General features: G+C 35.2%; 4 protein-coding genes across 22 annotated transcripts in view; 2 read left to right on the top strand and 2 right to left on the bottom strand.

The window, feature by feature from the left end:
* apba2b (amyloid beta (A4) precursor protein-binding, family A, member 2b) overlaps nucleotides 1–22,416 on the top strand; it is a 246,027-nt gene that overhangs the window by 130,083 nt on the left and 93,528 nt on the right. For 15 of the 17 annotated variants that reach the window (XM_073908627.1, XM_073908631.1, XM_073908634.1 and 12 more), the window contains one exon: nucleotides 2,396–3,787. The exons of the other annotated variants lie outside the window; for them this stretch is intronic. In XM_073908627.1, coding sequence (XP_073764728.1) covers nucleotides 2,396–2,467 — 72 coding nt within the window. In that variant the 3' untranslated portion in view covers nucleotides 2,468–3,787. Of the gene's footprint in view, nucleotides 1–2,395; nucleotides 3,788–22,416 lie in introns of those variants that run through there. 17 annotated transcript variants of the gene reach the window in all.
* On the bottom strand, nucleotides 11,054–13,793 carry sord (sorbitol dehydrogenase). Its single transcript, NM_001172419.2, is given in 9 exon segments — nucleotides 11,054–11,436; nucleotides 11,543–11,664; nucleotides 11,756–11,934; nucleotides 12,027–12,092; nucleotides 12,318–12,436; nucleotides 12,518–12,677; nucleotides 13,274–13,438; nucleotides 13,519–13,552; nucleotides 13,641–13,793. Coding segments are annotated over 9 exon segments (1,065 nt in total). The 5' UTR covers nucleotides 13,695–13,793; the 3' UTR covers nucleotides 11,054–11,270.
* On the top strand, nucleotides 14,059–18,365 carry si:dkey-1h4.4. Its single transcript, XM_021477858.3, has 4 exons — nucleotides 14,059–14,313; nucleotides 15,671–16,091; nucleotides 17,376–17,515; nucleotides 17,645–18,365. The coding sequence occupies exons 1-4, from the start codon at nucleotides 14,152–14,154 to the stop codon at nucleotides 17,675–17,677; spliced, it is 756 nt and encodes a 251-aa protein (XP_021333533.2). The 5' UTR covers nucleotides 14,059–14,151; the 3' UTR covers nucleotides 17,678–18,365.
* Nucleotides 17,563–20,089, bottom strand: terb2 (telomere repeat binding bouquet formation protein 2). Of its 3 annotated transcripts, none has more exons than XM_073906537.1 (8): nucleotides 19,952–20,089; nucleotides 19,762–19,816; nucleotides 19,373–19,454; nucleotides 19,105–19,244; nucleotides 18,954–19,000; nucleotides 18,785–18,873; nucleotides 17,964–18,052; nucleotides 17,563–17,884 (listed from the first exon to the last, which is right to left on the bottom strand). In XM_073906537.1, the coding sequence occupies exons 5-8, from the start codon at nucleotides 18,996–18,998 to the stop codon at nucleotides 17,757–17,759; spliced, it is 351 nt and encodes a 116-aa protein (XP_073762638.1). In that variant the 5' UTR covers nucleotides 18,999–19,000; nucleotides 19,105–19,244; nucleotides 19,373–19,454; nucleotides 19,762–19,816; nucleotides 19,952–20,089; the 3' UTR covers nucleotides 17,563–17,756.

Below are 22,416 nucleotides of genomic sequence, written 5' to 3' on the forward strand. Positions count from 1 at the left end.
ACATTGCATCTATCTTAAGAAACTGAGGCATTGTTTTAAAGGATCACTCAACTCCTTTAATGTCCCATACTGTCTGTCATTGAGAACCTTAATATTTCAGGACCTGCTGGCTAGAATTTCAAAAAGGAGAAAGAGAGACTTTTAGTATTTACTTTACAGTACATCTTCTTCTTCTATATTTACCCATATATTTATTATATCTTTTTATTTAATTAATTAATGTATTTAATTGTAATTTTTTTCAATTGGTTTATTTTTTTATCTGTGTCTTGACTCATCTTTGCATACTTATTGAAGGCCTGAGGAAATAGGGAGGGGAGGGAGATGGGAGGGATGGTGCTTAAAAAAGTTTAAGTTTGATTTAATAGTTCTACAGTTTTCTTGTTTTTGTTGTTGCTATATTTTTTATGTCATCTCTTTGCTTATATAACTGCTTCTTTTATATACAATTATAAGTTTGTATATTATCTGGAAAAAAACTGATTAAAAATATTGAAGATGAACTAGAAGATGAGCTACATGATAGTATGATTTCATTGAGGGTTTATCCTCTGAGATTTTTAAATGCTATGTATTATGTCAAAAAGTCTCAACGCCAACTAATAAACTGATGTATTGAATGCTTAGTACCGAATGTTTACGAAAACTGTAATAAATAAATACATTTATGAATATGGACTTTAAAAAGATTTTTTTAAATCTGTTTATTTTTGTACAATTAGAAGTGTCACTTTTGATCAAAATATGGAATATTTGCTGAATAAAAGTATCAATAAAAAATAGCTGACCTCAAACGTTTGTACACTAATGTATTTTAATATTAGTATTGTAGTGATATGAGTACTGTAGGTTTAATGATAGATTAAGAGGTCAACAAATTGGGTCAACACGTTAGTTATAGATGTAAATACAGAAATGAATTACTTATGTAATTACACACTCTAACATAGTCACACTATTAAAGATGTCATTTAAACACTCCATGGAGAAAGTTGAATATCCAAAGAATCTTTACATTCAATGAGTGGTTCTTAATAGTAGGAAAGGACTCTTAAGATTCCTTACATTTTTCATCACTCTAAGAAAAAATGTTAAAAACCCTTTCAGTCGTTTACACTGAGTTATGTCAATAATAGGGGTCTTCTAAGTGAATTTACCTAATGTTATCACTGACATAACTTCACTATTCCTTCCTTCAGAAAAACAAGAATGAGGGTTACAATCAACATTGTTTGTAGAACTGTTCCCCAAAAGGTACTTTGGGCAACCAATAGTGCTACGGGCACAATTTTGGTTACCCACCTTTTTGTTTCTTTTTTAAATATGGCAGATTATGCATTAATTCTCAAAGGTTAATCAAATCTTTTCGCATACATGAAATAGTTAAACAGAGAGGTGAGTTCTGTTTTAATGCACGTATGTGTGCCTGAAATAAAACATGATAAACTTACAACATTCTGTTGCTTTTCATTTCTATTCGGTTAAATTATGAACTGTTTTATTTTAGAAATATAATAAACCCTTGTATTAAATCTACATTCATTATTATTCATATATATATATATATATATATATATATATATATATATATATATATATATATATATATATAATTTTATTTTATTTTTATTTTTTTATGATAGTGTTCTCACAACACACATATTTAACAACATATTAACATGGTACATAGCTACAAACATACAGTACTCCATAAACAAATATAAATAAAACTAATTAGAAAATTAGGCATAAACTTTCACTTGGGATATAATAATATAATAACCCCTGAGCATTCAATGTAGGAGAGAAAAGGCTGCCAAACCTCATGAAATTTTTTTTAGAGCCTCGGATAGTGTATTTAAGGTGCTCGAGTTTAAGATGTGTTTCCCAGTGATGGGTTGCAGCTGAAAGGGCATCCACTGCGTAAAAAACATTTACTGGATAAGTTGTCGGTTCATTCCACTGTGGTGACCCCAGATTAATAAAGGGACTGAGTCAAATAGAAAATGAATGAATGAATGAGATTAAGATGTGATAACACTTCTAATATCCAGTGTTTGTGGGATGGCGGGTTTGTTTTTTTCCACCTGAGAAGTATTAGACGTCTGGCCGATAATGAAGAGAAGGCAATGATTTTTACATGATTAGCTGATTACCTTATCTTTGATACATATAGATGAAAATGATCTAAAGCTATCAGTCTAAAATTAGATAGACATCGGTCTAGGGCATCCCCAGAAAATCTACATTCATTGAAAATGAAAAAATCATTTTTTTGTGTGATCACTACAAAAAGCCACACATTCATCTCTAAATACAATAAAGTCCTTCTAAATAATGTAGCTTAAAGCTGTTTTCTTGTAGTAAAAAGTGTTATTTCTTTATCCTGCCACAGATCCACATGAAGACTATGCCAGCCGCCATGTTTAGACTCTTAACCGGTCAGGAGACTCCTATGTATATATGATGTGAGGTGGACTTGAGCTGGGCACTGGGACATGTCTGAACGCAGCAGTCACCATTTTCCTCTTTACCGTCACCAAAAATAACTCCCATCACTCCTGCTGTCTGCTAACGTTAATTAAGAGGTATGGTGTGTCATTTCTGCATAGTGTGGATTCCTTTGATTTGTTATGGGCTGGTCAGATGAAGACGGAGATGACGGAGTTGGCGCATTTCATATCCTTTCTTCATAATGTGGGGTGGGCGGGGCTTTGTACATTGGATTTTGATGCTACTCTTGTTTAATTTATTTACAATTATGTATGTGTGGACATTGATGGAGAAACGCGAGTTCATTTTGTAAATATGTAATCGTTTTATCAAAAATCAGAAAGGAATGGAAAAGCCAGACAGAAGAGAAGTCCAGACTGTAGAAGCCCAAAACGTGACCATTCCAGAATGTCTTATAACATATGATACTGGACATGATGCTTGATCCATTTCAGCCATTTTACAATCTAAAATGAATTCTACAGCACAATGTACAAGTAACTATCCGCTACGTAAAAATACAGAACTCAATGCAGCAAATAATTGTGGCATGACATGTTTTTGTTAACATATTCTCAATAGATATAAGCATAATCCAGACTCACTGCAAGACTGACTAGTATCAGCAGGGACTTTATCAATCGTTCCACATCGCCAGCCTTCATCAGTGGATCAATGTCATTTAGCGGGCATTAAAGACAGCAAATTTTGAAAGTAGTTTTTTTTTTACATTCAAGCAAACGGCTCTTTTGTAAATTTCCATATGTAAACAATTTCTGGACTTCTCCCATGCTGTAATAATCCAACATTCTCTTGCCATACTGTAAATGAATTACGTTTCGAACAAACACACACACACACACACACACACATACATACACTTACAAAACCATTTTATGAAATGTAAGAGTTTATTTTTTACGTGTGCTTTTTTTGTGTATGCCCAGCTGCAACTCATTGGAGTCTGTGGTGAATGTAATAGTGTTGTTAATAGTGCGTCCACTTCTTTAAAGCAGTATTAGAATGTCTGTACATAAGCGTTGAACCTTGTTTAGTACTGTGTCCATGTAGGAATCACTGTTAGTCCCATTTTATCTCTGTCAGGCTTTGGCCTTTGGGAAAACAAGAAGACACTGTGACCAAAAGCCTTACCGAGAGCTTTTGAATATGAGTTTAAATAATTAAAAAAAAAAGACATGAAACAACTAATAATACATGAACATGAATACCTGTCTGCATGCATCTTAAATGACACTATGGCAAAATAACAATAAAATGTAACATAAGCCCTTCATGTTGGTTCACTTTTTATTCTTATTTGCGAAAACCAGAATTGATTAAAGGAACACTCTATTAGTACTAGTACTACTGCTACTACCAATAATAATAATAATAATAGGCTCATTTTACAAGTATTCTACCGTTAAATAATTTTTAAACTCATTCAGCTGATTTCCCAGTCTGGCGGGAGCACTTTTAGCTTAGCTTAGCATAGATTATTGAATCAGATTAGACCATTAGCATCTCGCTCAAAATTGACCAAAGAGTTTAAATATTTTTCCAATTAAGAGCTTGACCTTTCTGTGTTTACATCCTGTACTGGGCATGACAGAAAATGACTTTTTATATGGTTGTACTATGTTCCTAGTAGTTTTAAACATGCTGGTATTCATCCCTACTAAAGAAACTGAATCTTGATGCCTCAGACATGAACAATTTTCACCCTATTTCTAAACTGCCTGTTACAGTGTCTCAAAGATTTTAGAGAAGATTATGTCTGTACAGCTAAACTATTTCCTGGTTAATAATAATATTTTTGATAAATTTCAATCAGGTTTTAGAGCTGGTTATAGCAGAGTTATCTCTATTGAAGTTTCAAATGATATTTTGTTGGAGGTTGATTCGGGTAGCCGTGTTGTCCCTCTACAATTGAATCTTACTGCTGCATTTGATACAGTGGATTATGACATTCTCACAGATTGGCTTGCAAGGGTGTAGCGGACATTTAGAAGTCCGGGGGTACAGCTGAATGAGATCCAAAATGTAATTAATTTAGTTAATTTTATTGTTAATCACCTGTTTCTAAATGGTTTGTCTCTAAAAGTGAGGGGGATGTATCCCCCTCGGTTGCTACGCCTGTGGGCTTGGGAACACGCTGGTATCCAGGGTCTGTCTTTGGATTGGTTCTCTTGAAATCTGAAGGATATAACTACTCAGTTAGTTTGGGCAACTATTGTTCTTCTGTCATACAATTAATGTGTGGGGTTACGCAGGGCTTTGGTTCCTTTTGTATGTTTGCATGGATTAAAGTGTTTTTATGTACAGCACTTTGGTACCCATCGTGGTTGGTTGAAAGTGATCTAGAAATAAGCTTATAAGTGTCTTGGAACTATACTCTCATCCTGGAGTCATAATCAAGGAACGTTGTTGCAGCACGAGCAATGATATTATGGAGCATCTGAAAATAGTCCAAATTAGGTACCGTCATGGTACAGTCACAAAATTCTATGATATTATGCCAAGCTAAAAGTGCTCCCACCAGACCCAGAGAATTGATTCAAAAATGATGAAACTCAATGGTTTAACTTAAAGAAGTCTATTTCCCCCCCAAAAAAGGGAAAGTTCTTTTAAAGCCTGAGTGGGTCGTGCAACCTGGAAGCTGGAGTCAAAATCCATGCCAGCCACTTCTAAGAGTGGCCAGCGTCCAAAACTTTAAAATAGCTCCCTCATCTCGTATTATGGACCTAATGAGCACAGATTTGAGTCTCACCGTTGGAAATCAGTTCAACCAGCTCAGATTTCTCAGGCTTTAATAGTGTTGAGAAAAGAAAAATTGAGGGGAAAAAAAGTATCTAATAATGGAACTCCTTTATCTGATCTTAAGGAAGATTAGAAGGACATTGCCAAGCTTTATAATGTAGCAAGACTGCGAGACAGGCTATTTATTAATGAATGTGTGTGGGTTTTTATTTATTTTTTTTATTATAAACCTCTTCTATTTTAGCAGATCACTGCTCCCTCTAGAGGTAAAAAGAATTACACTACAGCTATTTCATTAACATTGGAGAAGCAAATTATAAGCAGATTATAAGCATATTATTTGTTTTTGTTCACTTCTTTGCTTTTCCAATGTTAATGAAATAAAGAGTAAATATTGCACTTTTTAAAAATGAACATATTATTACAATTTTTATAAGTTTCACCTTTCAATGCCGTGGCAGTCATTATTACAGATTCAGGTCTAACAAGGGTGGATCTTTACAAATCGCAAACATTTTGAATAAAACAACAAAATAAACCATTTTGTTCGTTTTTGGAACTTTGGCACAGATGATTTTTAGCATCACTGCCATTGACAGAGTGCACATTCGCAGCACGTTCACATATTCGTGATCTCTTATCTTGTCTATGAAAACTGTTATAGACATATTCAAAATATAGTATATAGCCTCAAGTGCGCTTAATAATCTAACCATCATAACTGTAATGTTAAATACCTCACCTATCACTTTCAGCTGTGTGGAAAGCATTTCTGTTTTAGCATTTCCGTTTTTTTTTTTTACTTCTTAGCCACTCAAAAATGATTTTAAGCTGTTTCAAGAGTTCACACTTAGCTGATAATTAATTATAAGCAAGTTTGGCATGCTGTCCTGGGCGAGAGCCCTGAGCCTAAAAGGTCCTTGAGCCCTGGGCTCCCTCCCGTTTGCAGGGCGAGAGGGTAGCTTTGAGCTCACGTAGATCTCGACAACTTGATAAGAACTGATGACTAAAATGAATGCTATGAAGAGATATGCTGGAGGATGAGAGTTTGACTGTAGTGCTAAATTAAATTGATCAATTCACTTGTAGTGCATGTTTTTGTAATGTGGGAGGAAACTGGAGAACCCGGGGAAAATCCACGCGAGCACGGCAAGAACATGCAAACTACTAACAGTAAGGACAGCCGGCCTATCGAAGGACTAGAACCGGAGAAGTTCTTGCTGTGAGGCAACAGTGCTAATCACTGGGCCACCGTGCAGCCCTAAGAAGGAAAAGGTGGAGAAGTAGGGGTGGAAGAGGGGATTCTTTAAATCGAAGATGGCTGTAGTGAGAAACCCTGGCTCTTTATAGTGGGTTAGGACTGGCCTGATTGGTGGATCATACATAGCTAATGCAGAACCAGCTGTGTTCAATCATAATCACGTGATCCTCTCGAAATTAGTTCATAAATAAACTTCACTTAGTCTCTTGAACGGTATTGTGTAAACAAGTCCAAGCACAAGCTAATTTAAGTTCACTTAATGACAATCAGTGTTACAAATAATATTTTTGTGTCCCTGAAACCTTCCTGCTTTGTCCTTAAAAGGGATAGTTCCTGCAAAAATGTAAACTTTCTCTCCATTTGTTCACATTCAATTAGTTCTTAACTTTTACAAATTCCTTTCTTCTGTTAAACACAAAACATATATTCTGAAAAAAAATGTTGGGGAAAAAGCAGCCATTGACATCTATAGTAGAACAAAAATACTACTAAAGTCAATGGCTGTTTTCCTCAGCATTCTTCAATAAATTCAAACAGTTTTGGGTTGAGTGTTGGTTAATTCTGTCAAATGATGACAGAATTTGAATTTCTTTGGTGAGTGACCTATCCCTTTAATATTGTTCATGATTCTATAATGACAAAAGGTTAACGTTGACGTTCACATTCTTAGATGCTAACATAGAAATAGCCACCAGCCAGCTTGAATAACAAAGAAGGATCGTACAGCATCTCGAATAAATTTAATCACACATATAAACATTTCAAACTCAAATCAAACAAATCAACTCAAATCAGTTGTATGTAATTTATGTCAGTAGCGAAATACAAATCTGATGTCAACTTCTCTGACAGCAGCGTTGAGAAGCGGTTCAGTGGTCATCTAAGCAGCACCAAGAGCTACTGACTCCACCACTCCTCCAGAACGAGTAGCCTACACACAAACACCATCAGCAAAATTTAGTACATCTAAAAAAAGACAATTCTCACAGAACCAACAATCACCAGATTATAGTCGCACACTTCGCAGACATTTCACAACACGATAAACGGTGACAGAACATGTTCAGTCATCCAGGACAAGTGCCAACCAACACCAACAGACTCCAGCAGGACTAACTGGGTAACACTGATCTGACACAACACAATCAAGTGTCTGTTATTATTATTAGCGTCTGTCAGTGCAGTGTGAATGTAAAAGCAGATTCAAACATAATATAGAAATAAACTGTCATGTTTTCCTGTGAATTCTTGTAATTAAATCTACATACACTTAGAAGATTTTTATTGCTTGTTCCAAATACTGAGCTGAATTAACCCAATTGTAGAGATTTCATTGGGACAACTTAATTTTTTATATTCAATCCACATACATTTGTTAAAAAGTGTTAAGTTAACTTGATCAATTTGTGTTGGGTCAACATGAATGAACTGTGCGGAACCCTGCATTTTTTTTTAAGTGTACACCAGGGGTCAACAAACTTGTTCCTGCAGGGCCGGTGTCCTGTAGATTTTAGCTCCAACCCTAATCAAACACACCTGAACAGCTAATCAAGGTCTTATACTTGAAACACTCAGGCAGGTGTGTTGAAGCAAGTTGGAGCTAAATCCTGCAGGGACATCAGCTCTCCAGGACCAAGATTGGTGACCCCTGGTGTACACTGTAGTCCCAAAACAAATCAATTAACTTGGTTTTTACCAATTTTAGTGGATTGAACATAAAACAATGAAGTAGTCCCCAAAAAAAGAATTGTGTTGATTCAGCTCATTTTATATAAGTAGTTGGAACAAGCAGCAAAAAATAGCTTTTTGACTGTAGATGGCTGAATACTGCTCTACCAGCATTCCCTACTTGTTATGCCAAGTCCTGTGGTGAATCCTCTTTCTTCACAGGAAGCAGGAAGTCTGCTCCAATCTCCTTTGCCTTGGCAAGCTGATCAGAGCACTAAAAGGTGATTAAAATGATGTATTTTATACAGTATATCCTTTAACACATTTTTATTGTTGATTGCTACTTGACTAACCACTTATTATTACTTGTGAAGCACCTATGGCTTCGGCAGCCACCAAAGACATCAGTCTGATTGGTCCTGTGTTGATGCAACCAAACGTGAAGACTTCTGATGCAAAAACTGTAGTTTGAGTATTTACGTTGAGTAATTTCACTTTCATGGCATAAATATGGCGTTTTATTTTAACACATTAATAACTTTTACAAATTACATTAAAGTGAAATGGGGGGAGTGCTGTCGCCTCACAGCAAGAAGGTTGCAGGTTCGAGTCTTGGCTGGACCAGTTGGCATTTCTGTGTAGAGATTGCAAGTTCTTCCCGTGATGGCATGGGTTTCCTCCGGGTGCTCTGGTTTCCCCCACAAGTCTAAAGACATGCGTTATAGGTGAATTAGGTAAGATAAATTGTCCGTAGAGTATGTGTGTGAATGAGTGTGTGTGGATGTTTCCCAGTGATGGGTTGCAGCTGGAAGAGCATCCGCTGCATAAAACATATGCTGGAGAAGTTCATTTCGCTGTGGCGACCCCAGATTAATAAAGGGACTAAGCCGAAAAGAAAATGAATAAATGAATTAAAGTGAAATTGCTCAACCTAAACATGAAGTCTAAGAAAGAAGAAGAAAATGGGTGCACTAGAATAATTTGCATATTACGTTTTCATATAGAATCTCTTGCGTCTTTCTTTGCTGTAATCAGTCACATATCTCAGAAGCCATGTTCTGCACAGGTTTCCGTCATCTGGAGGACTGGAGCACAAGAAATTGCTGGGAGAAAGATTATAGCACCTATTTCTCAATGAACTCCAGGCTCAACAGCAACTCTGTCCCCTGGGTGCAAAAAATGAAAGTAGAACAGTGCTTTTTGTTTTTACTATGTAAGCATATTGTACATAAAAAAGATCACCAACCTGATTTAAGGTTTGCGATAGCAGAGCCTACTTTTACCACTAGGCCTTAGGCTTCAAGTCCCAGAATCAAAGGCTGTTTGACCACAAAGTCTGCAATTCGACCCCTTTGCCTCTTGTGCACAGTGCACTCCTGATCCACAAATGCCAACAGGGTGCATTTGAAACAACATATCTGCAATAATAACTCAGCAAATAATGTTAAAGATGAATTCAGGAGTTCACACTTAGATATTAATTGAATATGAATCGAGTTTGGCATGCTGTCCCAGGAGGGAGCCTTGGGCTCAAGGATCCCATTTGAGCTAGAGGGGAGTTTGAGCTCAGGTAGATCTCGAAAACTCCCCTGCTTATTTATGGCTATTGACAAATTAAGGATTGCTTTGGAGAGATATACTTCTAGCTAAGAGCTCATCTGGTGCCAATTTGGTTAGGTCAATTCACTTACTGTATGTTGCATGTCTTTGGACTGTGGGAGGTAACCGGGGAACTTATGGGAAACCTATGCGAGCACAGGGAGAACATGTAAACTCCACACAGAAACGCTGACTGGCCTGGTAAGGATCTGAACCAGTGACATTCTTGCTGAGTCAAAAGTGCTAACCACGGGGCGTCATGGCGCCCTATCAAGGAAAAAGGGAGGAGTAGGGCTGGAAGAAGATATTGTTCAAATCAAAGATAACTAAGGTAAGAAATTATAACTGTTATATCCAGATAACAACCGGTGCAATTAATAACAGTCTCATCCAGCTACTTTCAATCATCTTTCAAACATCTATAAACAGTGCTTAGCATAGTTGGTACAGCCCATTTTAAAATGCATATTTTTTTCCATTTCTCTGTGAACATGGCCAATGTATTTTGGTGCATTTAAACAAAACAGGTTTATTAAACAGATATATTTATTAAAATAATATTTTAGGCACCAAACATGTTTAGAAATTGAAAGATAATACAACTAAATTCAAGCAAAATACAATATTGCAAAAACAATATTTTAAATTTGTATTTAATATTTTTCTATAACATAAATTTGGGTTTACTAGTTTTTGGACCGATATTGTAAGTTAATTTGTTAGATGTTTGTTAGAGCTCCAGATTTGGTTTCAGTACCGAGTAATCTAATGTTTATGCACAAATATAATATTGCATAGCTTCCTATTAAAATATAAATTTAAAAGAGAGATTTGTGAGGGGTGTACTTATATATGCTGAGCACTGTATGCTTGTTTGTCCCGCTGTTATTTTTGTCTGTTTGGCACGTTTTGCTGCAGTCTGCAGATAAGCCTGTCAGCCTTTATTCTTCAATAGCTTTCTTCCATAATTATACACTACCTGGCCAACAATCATTCAATGTGTTTAAGTCAACTGTGACTACCTAATTTTGATTAAGGTAAACATTTGTAATTGCATTGGTTTGACAACCTTATGGAGTGTCAGTTAATTTCCATCAAGAGTTTATTTTAATCATTCATTTTTGGCAGAGATCTTGAAATGATATTAGGAGCAGACCAAACCTGAAGAGAACCGGTTTACAAAATCAACTCCAGCACTTCTTAAAGACTTCTAGTTAGGTTCAGGTCAAGTGCTGTTCAATCCATGTGTCAAAAGAAGCATTCTGTCGCAGCTTAAGCCTGATGAATCTTTTATTAAGAAACTGCAGTCTGACAATGTTACATAAATTACATTATTATTATTATACATAATTATAATTACAGTACAATCATTGTAAAGTGAGCCAGTGACTGTTGTACCTGAGACAACACAGTGAGGTCGCCTTCAAAATTAGTTGGATTAATCCAATTTATTCAAGTGACTGTAGCTAGCAATAAACAGGAGTGGGACTCATGGGTTCTGGTCGTTCTTGTCACATTTTAACATGACTTTAACCCCAAGCCCCTGCCGAGTGGTCTCGAAAGCCTGTACAGCGTGTTCCAGTGGGAATCGGTGGGTGACCAGGGGCTTGACGTTCACCTTCTTAGACGCCAACATAGAAATGGCCACCGGCCAGCTGCAGCAACAATGAGGTATCATGAGTAAAAGTGTGCAAGAGAGTGAAATCTTATTTTGAAATATACATATTGTAATAAACTGATGTTGACAGTAATTCTACTCACGTGTTACAGTAGCGAAATACACCTCTGATGTCAACTTCTCTGACTGCAGCGTTGAGAAGCGGTACAGTGGCCATCTCAGCACCAAGACCAACCGACACCACCACTCCTCCAGAACGAGTAGCCTACACACAAACACCATCAGTGACACATAAAAATATCCAGACATCAAGGTACAGTGAAGCCAGTATGATTTCATAAAGTAAATAAACCAACATAGATGGCTGTCTGAATGCTGCTCTGCACTCCGGTGCACTCTATGCAGATTTGAGGCATGCATCCCAGCATTCCCTCCACTCTTTTAGCCAAGTCCTGTGGTGAATCCTCTTTCTTCACAGGAAGCAGGAAGTCTGCTCCAATCTCTTTTGCCTTGGCAAGCCGATCAGAGGACAAGTCTACAAATAGAAACATAAAGATCATATGTTGTATAGATGTGCAGTCTATCTCAATATAGTTCCCTTTTATATGTCCTGAATATAAACATTACCACTTATGATTACTTGTGAAGCACCCATGGCTTTGGCTGCCAACAGAGACACTAGTCCAATGGGTCCTGTGTTGATGAAAACAAACACCCTTTTTGTTTCCACAGACTGCTTAAACATTTTATCTGTCACGTTCCAGAGACAGTATTTGATAATAACGACACATGCTTTCAGTGATACAAGATTAGCATCAAGCATAGGTCAGTGGACAAGAAGTCAGAGGTCATTACACTGATTAACAAGTTAATGTGTAACGGTTGCATAAATACGTGCAATGATTAGAGCTGGCTGACCTGCACCACAGACAAACACCGAGCTTCCCAGAGTGACTCCTGCCCTCCTGCAGGCATGAATGCCCACTGACAGGGGCTCAATCAGGGCTCCTTCTTCATAAGTAACATTATCAGGAAGCCTGCGTGCACATAGCTTTAGAATTATTACACATACGATTCAAAACTAAGCTGTATCATTTATCCAGCTATGGTGATCTGACTTGTAGCAGAAGCTGGCGCTGTGTTTGTAGTATCTGCACAGGTTTCCGTCATCTGGAGGAGTGGCACAGAAGAATATGCTGGGGGAAAGATTGTAGTGTCCAGATTTGACAAACTCATCTACTTCACGAGGAACTCCAGGCTCAACTGCAACTCTGTCCCCTGGGCGCAAAAAATAGCCGCAATACTAGTTCCTCACATGAAAAATACTATAGTCATCATGTATACTAAGTACTATTATGTTTTTGAACAATACTATAGTAAAGTACTTGAATTAATCTGGTGTGGTAAATCTATAGTTGAAATGGCAATACAACATTTGTAGTGATAAAAACTAAAGGATTTTACAGTATTTATTCACTATAAGTAAAACTACAGTACACTGTAGCTGCAGGGTTCCACACAATTCCTTCACGTTGTCCCAACACAAACTGATTAGATTACTTAATTGTTTTGACAAATTTAAGTGAAATTAACGTAAAACAATTAAGTTGTCCACCTAAAAACTTGAGTATTGCGTTGTTTCAGCACAGTAGTTTGACCAAGCAGCAAAAAATAAATAAATAATAAATTGACTGTGCTGTAGCATTCATTATCAAAATGATGTAAAAAAGAAAAAAGATATACTATATACAGTACAACACACTTTAGTTTGGTTCAAACACACTAGTATTTACTATACACTACTACAGATGTAGTTTTTTTCTTATGTGGGTTGACTAACTGTTATAATGCTGCAAACTAAGCCAAAAACGAACCTGGTTTAAGGTGTGTGACAGCAGAGCCGACCTTCACCACTCGACCAGAGGCTTCATGTCCTAGAATCATGGGCTGTTTGACCACAAAGTCTCCAATGCGGCCGTTTTGCCAATAGTGCACGTCTGATCCACATATGCCCACAGAGTGCATCTGAAGCAACACGTCTGCAATAACAATAATAAATATACTGAAGTATTCCTTTTATTGCAATGCATTCGGTAATATTTCTTTGTGACATAAATACCATTTGGTCCTGGCTCCGGAATCGGACGCTGTTCCTATACAAAAAAATACAGAAAATCTGCAATTATTAACTAAAAGTGCATTCAGACATGCAAAATCAGCTAAACTCTTGAGGTGTCATACCAATCTCAGATCTCCTTTTGCGTGCAAGACCACGGAAAGGTTGTCTTTGTCCATTGTATTTTCTTATATACGCACAGAAAACAGAACTACTGCAAACGACTATTCAATGAGTTCTTATAGTGCCTGCCTGGCCCTTGCATGGATCATGCGCGCTTTCACTTACACACACTAGACTTTGGCCATCCCACTTCTTCCTGTTTATCAGCGGCTCATTCAAGAACATCAAAACTGCGCCTTGTGCAGTCAGGGAATAACAACCAGGAGTAAGTACGCTCTGCAAGCGTACATACAAAATAAAAAGCATGGACCGGTCATCCTTTTTAAGCATTATATATTCCAGCTATTTATTTTTATTTACATAACTACCCTTTTTTCATTGTCCCACCTAAGACCCACTCGGAGGACAATGTGCTATGCCGGAAGTTGTCTGTTACTATGACGACGTGTTTCGCTTTTATATTTATCCTACAGGTTTTCGGAAATATTGCGTGTCCACGTGAAGTAAAATACAATGGACGGATATGATATGGTACTAGAGTGTCTTAACAAACAACAGGAGAGTCTGAACATGAGTCACCGGGGTCTCGTTGTTTTGCCACCTGGAGTTTCGAGACTCGTTACCTTGAAAAAACTGTTTCTGAACAATAACCAGCTCATTTTGCCACCAGACGAGGTACTCAACAAATTTACTTGTATTACAAGGTAACATTGCTATTTGCAATGTGAATTCGTAGCACACTTCACTTTATTCAGTGCTGGGTTGCAGTAAACAGAATTATTAACCACATAAAAATTGTGTTTATAATTATTTATAGTACGTTTTTAAATGTTCACTACTACACTTACTTTGCATAACAAACTATTTACACTTTTTCAACCATTTTAATTATCTTTAATTATTATTTACCCTCAATGTTTTACTTTATCCTCTTAAGGCCCAAGGTGCTTATTTACATGCATTTTTTAATTTCTCTTTGCTATTATGCTTATTGGAACCTAATTAGAATAAAAATCATCTATCATCTTTTAAAAATGGTGTACTGTTAGAGAAAAATTATGTGCATATAATTTATGTGGACTCGTGGTCTGAATTTACATAAAACACTTTTTCCTGATTTTTTTTAATGCATAGATAACATTTTTTTTACTTGCTTTGACTATCAGACAGTAAAAATATTTTTTCCCCATTTTGTACAATTAAAAATAGTGTCTGGGACATTTCATATGCTGCAGTTGCAGGATGACACTGTATGTCTGTAACAAAATATAAAACATTCAAAGTATTTTAAATAGCTACTTTAGAGCTAAAATGTGCTGTCCACGTATGTGGCCACTCAAGACCTAGGAGGTTAAAAAATGGACGTCACATCGTTTAGCTTTGAATATTCACAATATAGAATGGCCATGAGTGTTAATTTATTTACAATCCATGCTTCTGAATTTGGGGACAAAACACCTCTCAATCAAATACTGTGTACTATAATTATGCAAACTACTAAACACAGCCAATGTATGTATTATAAATAGAGTTCATATTTCAATTTATCAAGTTCTAACATGTTATATCAATTAATGTTTATTTAATTTATGTAGATATCACACTGACATCTAGGACGACAAATAACATTTATTAAAGGGTGTTCAAGTATTTTTTAAAATAATGCTTTAATTTTAAATGTAGCTTATACATGATTTATGATAGCTCCCTGTGTATTTCTTCAGTTTGGGAACCAGACAATGTAATGTTTAATGCATTTCATAATTTCATGTTATGATTTCATGATATATCTCTTTTTTATTATGATAATCCCATGATAATCAATGTCATATTAGATCAAAGGTACTCTAAAAGCAGTCAAAATACATTACCTAAAATCATGTCATTCATAAAATGTTTTGTCATGTAATTTGTAGCGCAGAACCTAAATTTGTAATTCAACCAAGCACTGCATGTGATAATATCTAAAGTTATATTATAATGTACAGTAAGCAGAATTAATGTGTAAAACACTATTTGCTGCCCCTGTAAGATTCTGCACCTGGAAAAGCTTGAAGAACTGATACTGGACGGAAACCAGCTGACCATGCTTCCCAGCAACATAGGCTCACTGAAGCACCTGACTTATCTTGGTATAAACCACAACCCACTGTCAGTTCTCCCAGAGGCGCTGGGCGATCTGACAGAACTGAGAGAGCTCTGGGCTGTAGGCTGTGGTCTCATCTCCTTACCATCATCTATTGGAAAACTCAGTAAGTTACAAAAACTTGGGGTCCATAATAATATAATTACAAATCTACCATCACAATTTGGATCCCTCAGCAATTTGCAGTGGTTAAACTTGGCTGATAATAAACTTCAAGACCTTCCAGAAGATATTAATCACCTTCCGTCTCTGGTCTTCATAAACCTGGACAAGAACTGTTTTACAGACATCCCTACCGTATTAACAGGTTAGAAGCTTTTCCATGTATTGAAATGACTATTTAGTATTTGTTTAATCCTTGTTTCACCATGAAAAGAGTTTGTTTCAGGGTGCAATATGCAAACTTTAAATGATACCTTTGATATTCTACTTCACTGTTTTCAGACATGTATTGTCAATGTTTAAAAGACTAATAGTTACTATTTTACTTTGAGTAATCATTGCTTGTTAGCAACTGATTATTAATATTAAAAACATATTATTATTATTATTATTAGATACAAATCTATTTGGTGCAGATTTAGTGTTCTATCAGACCCATAGCCAGGGAGAGTTCGGGTGGTTTGAAAGACCCACCCCCACTGATAAAAGGTCCTGAATTTGTCCCAACCATGAGCTCATTTGTCTTATTTTGACTGCTATGCGGTAATAAATTGTAAAGGCATCAAAGAAGGCTTCCCATAAATGCAAAAAACAAAAAAAAAAAAAAAAAAAAAAAAAAACAGAATCTGACGTAAGTGAAGTCATCTTTCACCACAAGTGACTTTTATTTTGAATCTTGGACCTTATTCTTGAAAGAAAACAAAAGAAACATATAAAGGTTTAAAGCACCAAAAGCGACCCATATTAAAGTTATTTTAATACTAATTAGGCTATTTTTGTTATTCATGAACTTTCAAAATCTACTTTTTTTTTTTACAAAAGAGATTAGAAAAAATTGTGAAGCTCTACATTATTAATATTAATGTTTTATTTTTTTATTAAGAGATTAGAAAAATTGTGAAGCTCTACAATATTAATATTAATATGTTTTTTTTTAATTAAGAGATTAGAAAAATTGTGAAGCTCTACATTATTTATATTAATATGTTTTACTTTTTTATTATTCAAATGGCCAAATTCTGACTGAGGAAAGTTGAATGTGCTGGCCAGTTTGTTATTTGCCCAATAAATTACAATAGGCTTACAATAAGCAACAGTTTTTTTATTATTAATATAAAACTTTGACTCTTTTTTCCCTAATGATACATGATGTAATAAATGTTTTTTTTATAAAAATTTTTAAAACTTTATTTTAAATGTTTTGCTAATGGTTTGCTACAAAGTGTGGTGATGATGAACATCCGACAAGCTAACCCAGCTAAAATTAGTGCTTAAATAGTCACTAAAATGCAGCATTTAAACCTCATAATTGAATAGAAAATAAGGTGAATAACTCCAAAAAGATCTACTTATTGAGAAAAAAGAACCACTCTTTTCGCTAGGCTGGCTGCAGGCTGTTTATTCATTTTATGTTGTATATTTTTTTCAGACATGGCAAACCTACAAATCCTGTCTCTTAAATTTAACAGCATCAGAACACTAGAGGATTACTTAATCCCTGGTTTCAGCAGACTTACAAAACTTGACATCAGAGAAAATCCTTTAATGGACAGACCACCTCACTGGAAGGTAACTAATCATCAGAAACAACAAAATACATAAATAAACAACAAACATTTTATCTAAAGTGCTTAATTTTAATAATATCAACAATTACTTTGCTCTGTAACCTGTCAAATCAACTCTCTTCAAATGCAGGGATTGGATTTCATATTACTTGGGAAAGTGTGACAACCTGAACAATCAAATTTACTGTATATGAGATGAGCAGAAACTGAAATCCAGCATCCAAAGGACTGGGCATGTTGTATTACACTGCTTTGCGATGAAAAGGAGGAGTCGGATCATTAGATCTTGAAACATCATGGCCATGGAGAGAGGGAAGAAAATCCTTAAGTTCTCCTGAATACTTTCTCATTTGATCAATATGAACATACCCTGCAACAGAGATAGAACAATACCTAACTAAAAGTGAGAACATGTTAATTATGGATGGCATTATTTGGTAATTAAGTACCTGAGATCATGTTGTTTACAGGATATTGTCGCATCTCACAACATGAACATACTTTGCTCTGTGTTGTAACAGTCTGGTTATCATCCTGGCTAATAGATAACACAAGGTTAAACCATGTTTTTTAGTGCTGTTGCAGTGAAAGTAATAGTAAGACCTCAGTGATATCTACTGTCTATACAGTATGTGGGACAATATTAATGGTGCATTGAGTGCACTGACTCAACAAGTTAAATGTTAAAAGTTAAAAGTCTCCAGAAATGGTTTAATCTGCTCATTTGTAAACACATTTACAGTATGACCCCTAGGTCATTGAATATATTTAGAACGATTAGGAATATCAATGTGCTCACAGTGTGACTGACAGTGTGGTGTACTCTGGATTAAACATGCAGAATAATCATACATGATTTGTCAAAAGATATTTGAACCGATTGAGAAGTTGCCTTGTTAAATTGTATCAGTGAGCTGCCTTTATGGCACCAGAGTAACCTAATTTGCTCCTGAGTTGTGTTGTGGATAAATCTGGTGTGCAATGTAATAGTCTGCTTTTTGTTCAGATTAGCCTGTTTTTCACTCGGATTTTACACTCACAGGATTTAGATGGGAATGAGGAAACAATGATGTTTCAGACTCAAGGTATGTCATTTCCTTGTACTAAACTCTTATTATTCAGCAATACCAAGGTGTATTCAGATTTTCATTATATGGCACATATAAAAACTATTTACATTTTTATATACAAATAAAATTAATTAGTTACAATAAATGCATTCCATTCAAAATCTAAAACATTTACTGTAAAATACGGAGTTAACGCATACCTGCTCCTCTCTCTCAATGCATGATCTTCAGTCTCACCAGACAGTATGTCTTTAGGCACTTCAGGGTTAATTTGTTCTTCGCATATCACCTGACAACATAACAACAGAGAAGCTAAAAATGATGAGGAGGAGTAACGACACAGGTTCAGTTGACAACACGTTCTCTTACCTGTTCATCCTTTTCCCAAATGAACCTTCCAATTATCGCTCTCATTTCTAAAAATGTACAGTAATACAAAGATACAAAGCATTAATAAATGTAACAGCTTCATACGTCGTACTAAAATCATGTTAATTAGCACACAGTTAGGACAGCTCACCATTCTGGACAAAGTCTGGGGGCAAAACATAGTGGCCAATAGGCACAGATGTTACACTCTGACGAGGTTGACATGCTAACAGAAAACTGCTGTGGAAAACTGTTGCCCTGTTCTTTACATAGTCCTCACTGCTATATATCCTAAAAAGGAACATTAGATTATTTTTTGTTGCTGTTGATGTAATCATTTTTAGCATTAGATAAAAAAATGCCATGCATGTAAACTCTGTTCAATTGTTTTAAATTCCCAGAGACGAGACTAAAAACACCTTTTAGTGTCTTCAGATGAGGCATCATCACTGAAGAGGTACCCAGCTGTTTTCCAGGATGAAATATCGCCCCCTTCTGAAACTAAAAGAACGTTGCCATACGTTAAAACATTTGATCAGACCAGCTGTCCCTTTCCATAATATTAATTTATAAATTCGTTCATTGCTTTTCATTGAGATATTCAAGCAGATAGCATATTTTAGAAACATAAGGTTAAGTAAACACCCATCCTCTCACCCCAGAAGCTGATCACTTCCTTTTCAACACTGTCGGAGAACCATGCAGTTTTTCTTTTAAACATGTTTATGTCGAGTGGTTTATCATTTAAATTCTCACAGAAGCAGTTTGAAGCGACTTTAATTTTGTAATGATCCTTCTCCAGACTTACACTGTTTTCGCTGTAACTGACTCGTACGTCAGTTATGTTCACATTCCAGTTTTCTCTGACGTAACATAAAAAAATAAATCAATTTAGAAATGAACGTATTTCTGAACAAAAAGAACAAAAGTTTATAGTAATGTATAAAATCTATGAGAAATGAACACGAAAAATTATAACTTTCAGATATTTAACACACCTCCTCAGGACTCGACGAGTAATGTCCGGTTCGTGAACGAATCGTTCTTTTGAATCGGATCTTTTCACTGACTCTTTTAAACCCGTTCACAAAACCGCTAAACGACTCGTTTGATATTCATTCAACAACTCGAGAACCGAGCACTTCATGCGACAAATCGACTGGTACAATATGCTGCTGCAGGAATAATAAAGACATTATTGAAATGATAAAGGCATTATTTACAAGAACAAATCACTTTATTTTGAAAATTGGTTTAAAACAACTTTCTTTTAGCTGGTCAGCTCTTTAACTCAGGCAGACTTTATAACTATTTAGATTACAAAAGTTTAACATTCCTGTTGCTCCTATAGTGAATATGCCATTGTTGTCAATTCCATCCCTTCTGGTGTGCCTGGCCCTGTTCTTATGCGAGGTGTCACACTCCCATGCCATACACTCACTCTCTGAATTTAACCGATAGACTGGTTGGAAGTGTGTGTTTTTCAGCAGACCAACAGAAAAATAACTGTAAGATTAGAGGCCTCTTCCAGAGAGAGATAATAACAATCCCTTATATAATACCCATAGGTAATACCTTATTGAAACAACATTGTTGAAAAAATTCCATGGGAGAAAGTATGGACTTTGCCTCACAACATAAGTATCTGATTACCAATAAAGTAAAAGAAGTAACTTTTAAATTCATTAACAAATGTTATCCTACTAAGACCTGTCTTCAGATAGATAATTTTGCATTGATGTGAACTGCTCCTTTTGTTACTCTTCAGAGAAACACTTTATTCATTTGTTCTGGCAGTGCTACTACACAGGAAGGTTCTGGTCAGATCTGTTGATGTTTATTCAATCCGATATTAAAAGTGACTTTTCCTTTTCTTTTAAAGGTATGTTCTTTTGAATGTTTGATGATTCTAAAGAAAACTTGAAAAAAAGTGTATATAATTAATTTATGTTTTCTATTAGTTTCATATTCACAAACAAAAGTTTAGTGGCTTTAAACCTTTTTTAAATCTGTTTAAAATTTACAGACCAATATTTGAAAACTATCCTTCACTCTTTTAACCCAAAAGCAACAAAAACTGTATCTTAATATTCTTCCTTTATGTCTCTTTATCTTTACTTCCTTATTTTTGGTACCATGGCATTTGTTTGTCTTTGCGTATATTTCTGTGCACGTTTTCATTTATTTGTATTATTTGTTTCTATGTATGTAATTGTATTTTATTTACCTCTTTAATTTAAAATAAAATGCTGCTGCATGAGAATTTAAATGATTCCAAGGCACTTATAGAAGAAACACTGAAAACATAGAACATATAAGTCAAAAACATTTATTTTAAAGCCAAAGGAAAGGAATGTGACATTTAACTCTTGAATTTCTTTTCCACATTTAAAATAAATTAAATCAATATTAAATGCCCTACATTGATACTTTATTTAGATATCCCAACTGTCTGAAAAATCAATCAATAAAAATAAAAAAATATATAAATTATTTTCTCAATATGTTGTGACAGATGATTTATTGTTAAATGTTATTGCAAAGATGATCTAAAGTATTTTGTTTTAACATTTGCTGCCTATTATATTATATTATATTATATTATATTATATTATATTATATTATATTATATTATATTATATTATATTATATTATATTATATTATATTATATTAATATAATAAGGTGTATGCATGTAGTTCACTTTCCTGTCCACTAGATGGTGCAAGTACGGCATAAGAGAGATTCCGCGCGTGCTCGTGAATGTTGAAAGGGAATATAGCAAGCATATATATATATATATATATATATATATATATATATATATATATATATATATATATATATATATATATATATATATATATATATATATATATATTGGTTCTCATCAGCTGGAACTGATTCAACATGATGGTTAAAACAGACCAAATGTCAGCCTGGCGGTGCAATGTGTATATACTTCCACATCAACTATGACTTAGGTAAGCGGAGGTCCTTTGATTATGTTGTTTGCGTCCCACGTGTAAAACTGACTGGCAGATAAATGTGGGCACACGTGATTTTACGCATGAATTTATTTCTGCAACGACTAAACACATTTATTCTGCTCACTCAGGGGGTTGCTTAATAAGATCTGTCATGTCTTGACAGCCTGTTATTATTTCATGTTGTGAGTGCCAGACATGGCCAAAATAGAGAGCCAAAGCGGCCTCTATATTATAGCTCTTGTATACAAAGCCCCTTATGAAATACAGTATCTGTCAGTGTGTAACGTTAAATCAAAAGCAAAAAACAAACTTAAACTTCATGTCAACATTACTTTAAGAACTACTTGCACTGTAAGTAAATCTAATTCAGCAGGGTCATTCTACAGAAACGTGTATTTTTCTCTCAGACTTAACATCAATGTTATACTTGTAAAATTCTTTAGGTTTACAGTTTCTATATGTTTAAAAATGAAA

This window comes from Danio rerio, chromosome 7, assembly GCF_049306965.1.
Source record: "Danio rerio strain Tuebingen ecotype United States chromosome 7, GRCz12tu, whole genome shotgun sequence".
Lineage (NCBI taxonomy): Eukaryota > Metazoa > Chordata > Actinopteri > Cypriniformes > Danionidae > Danio > Danio rerio.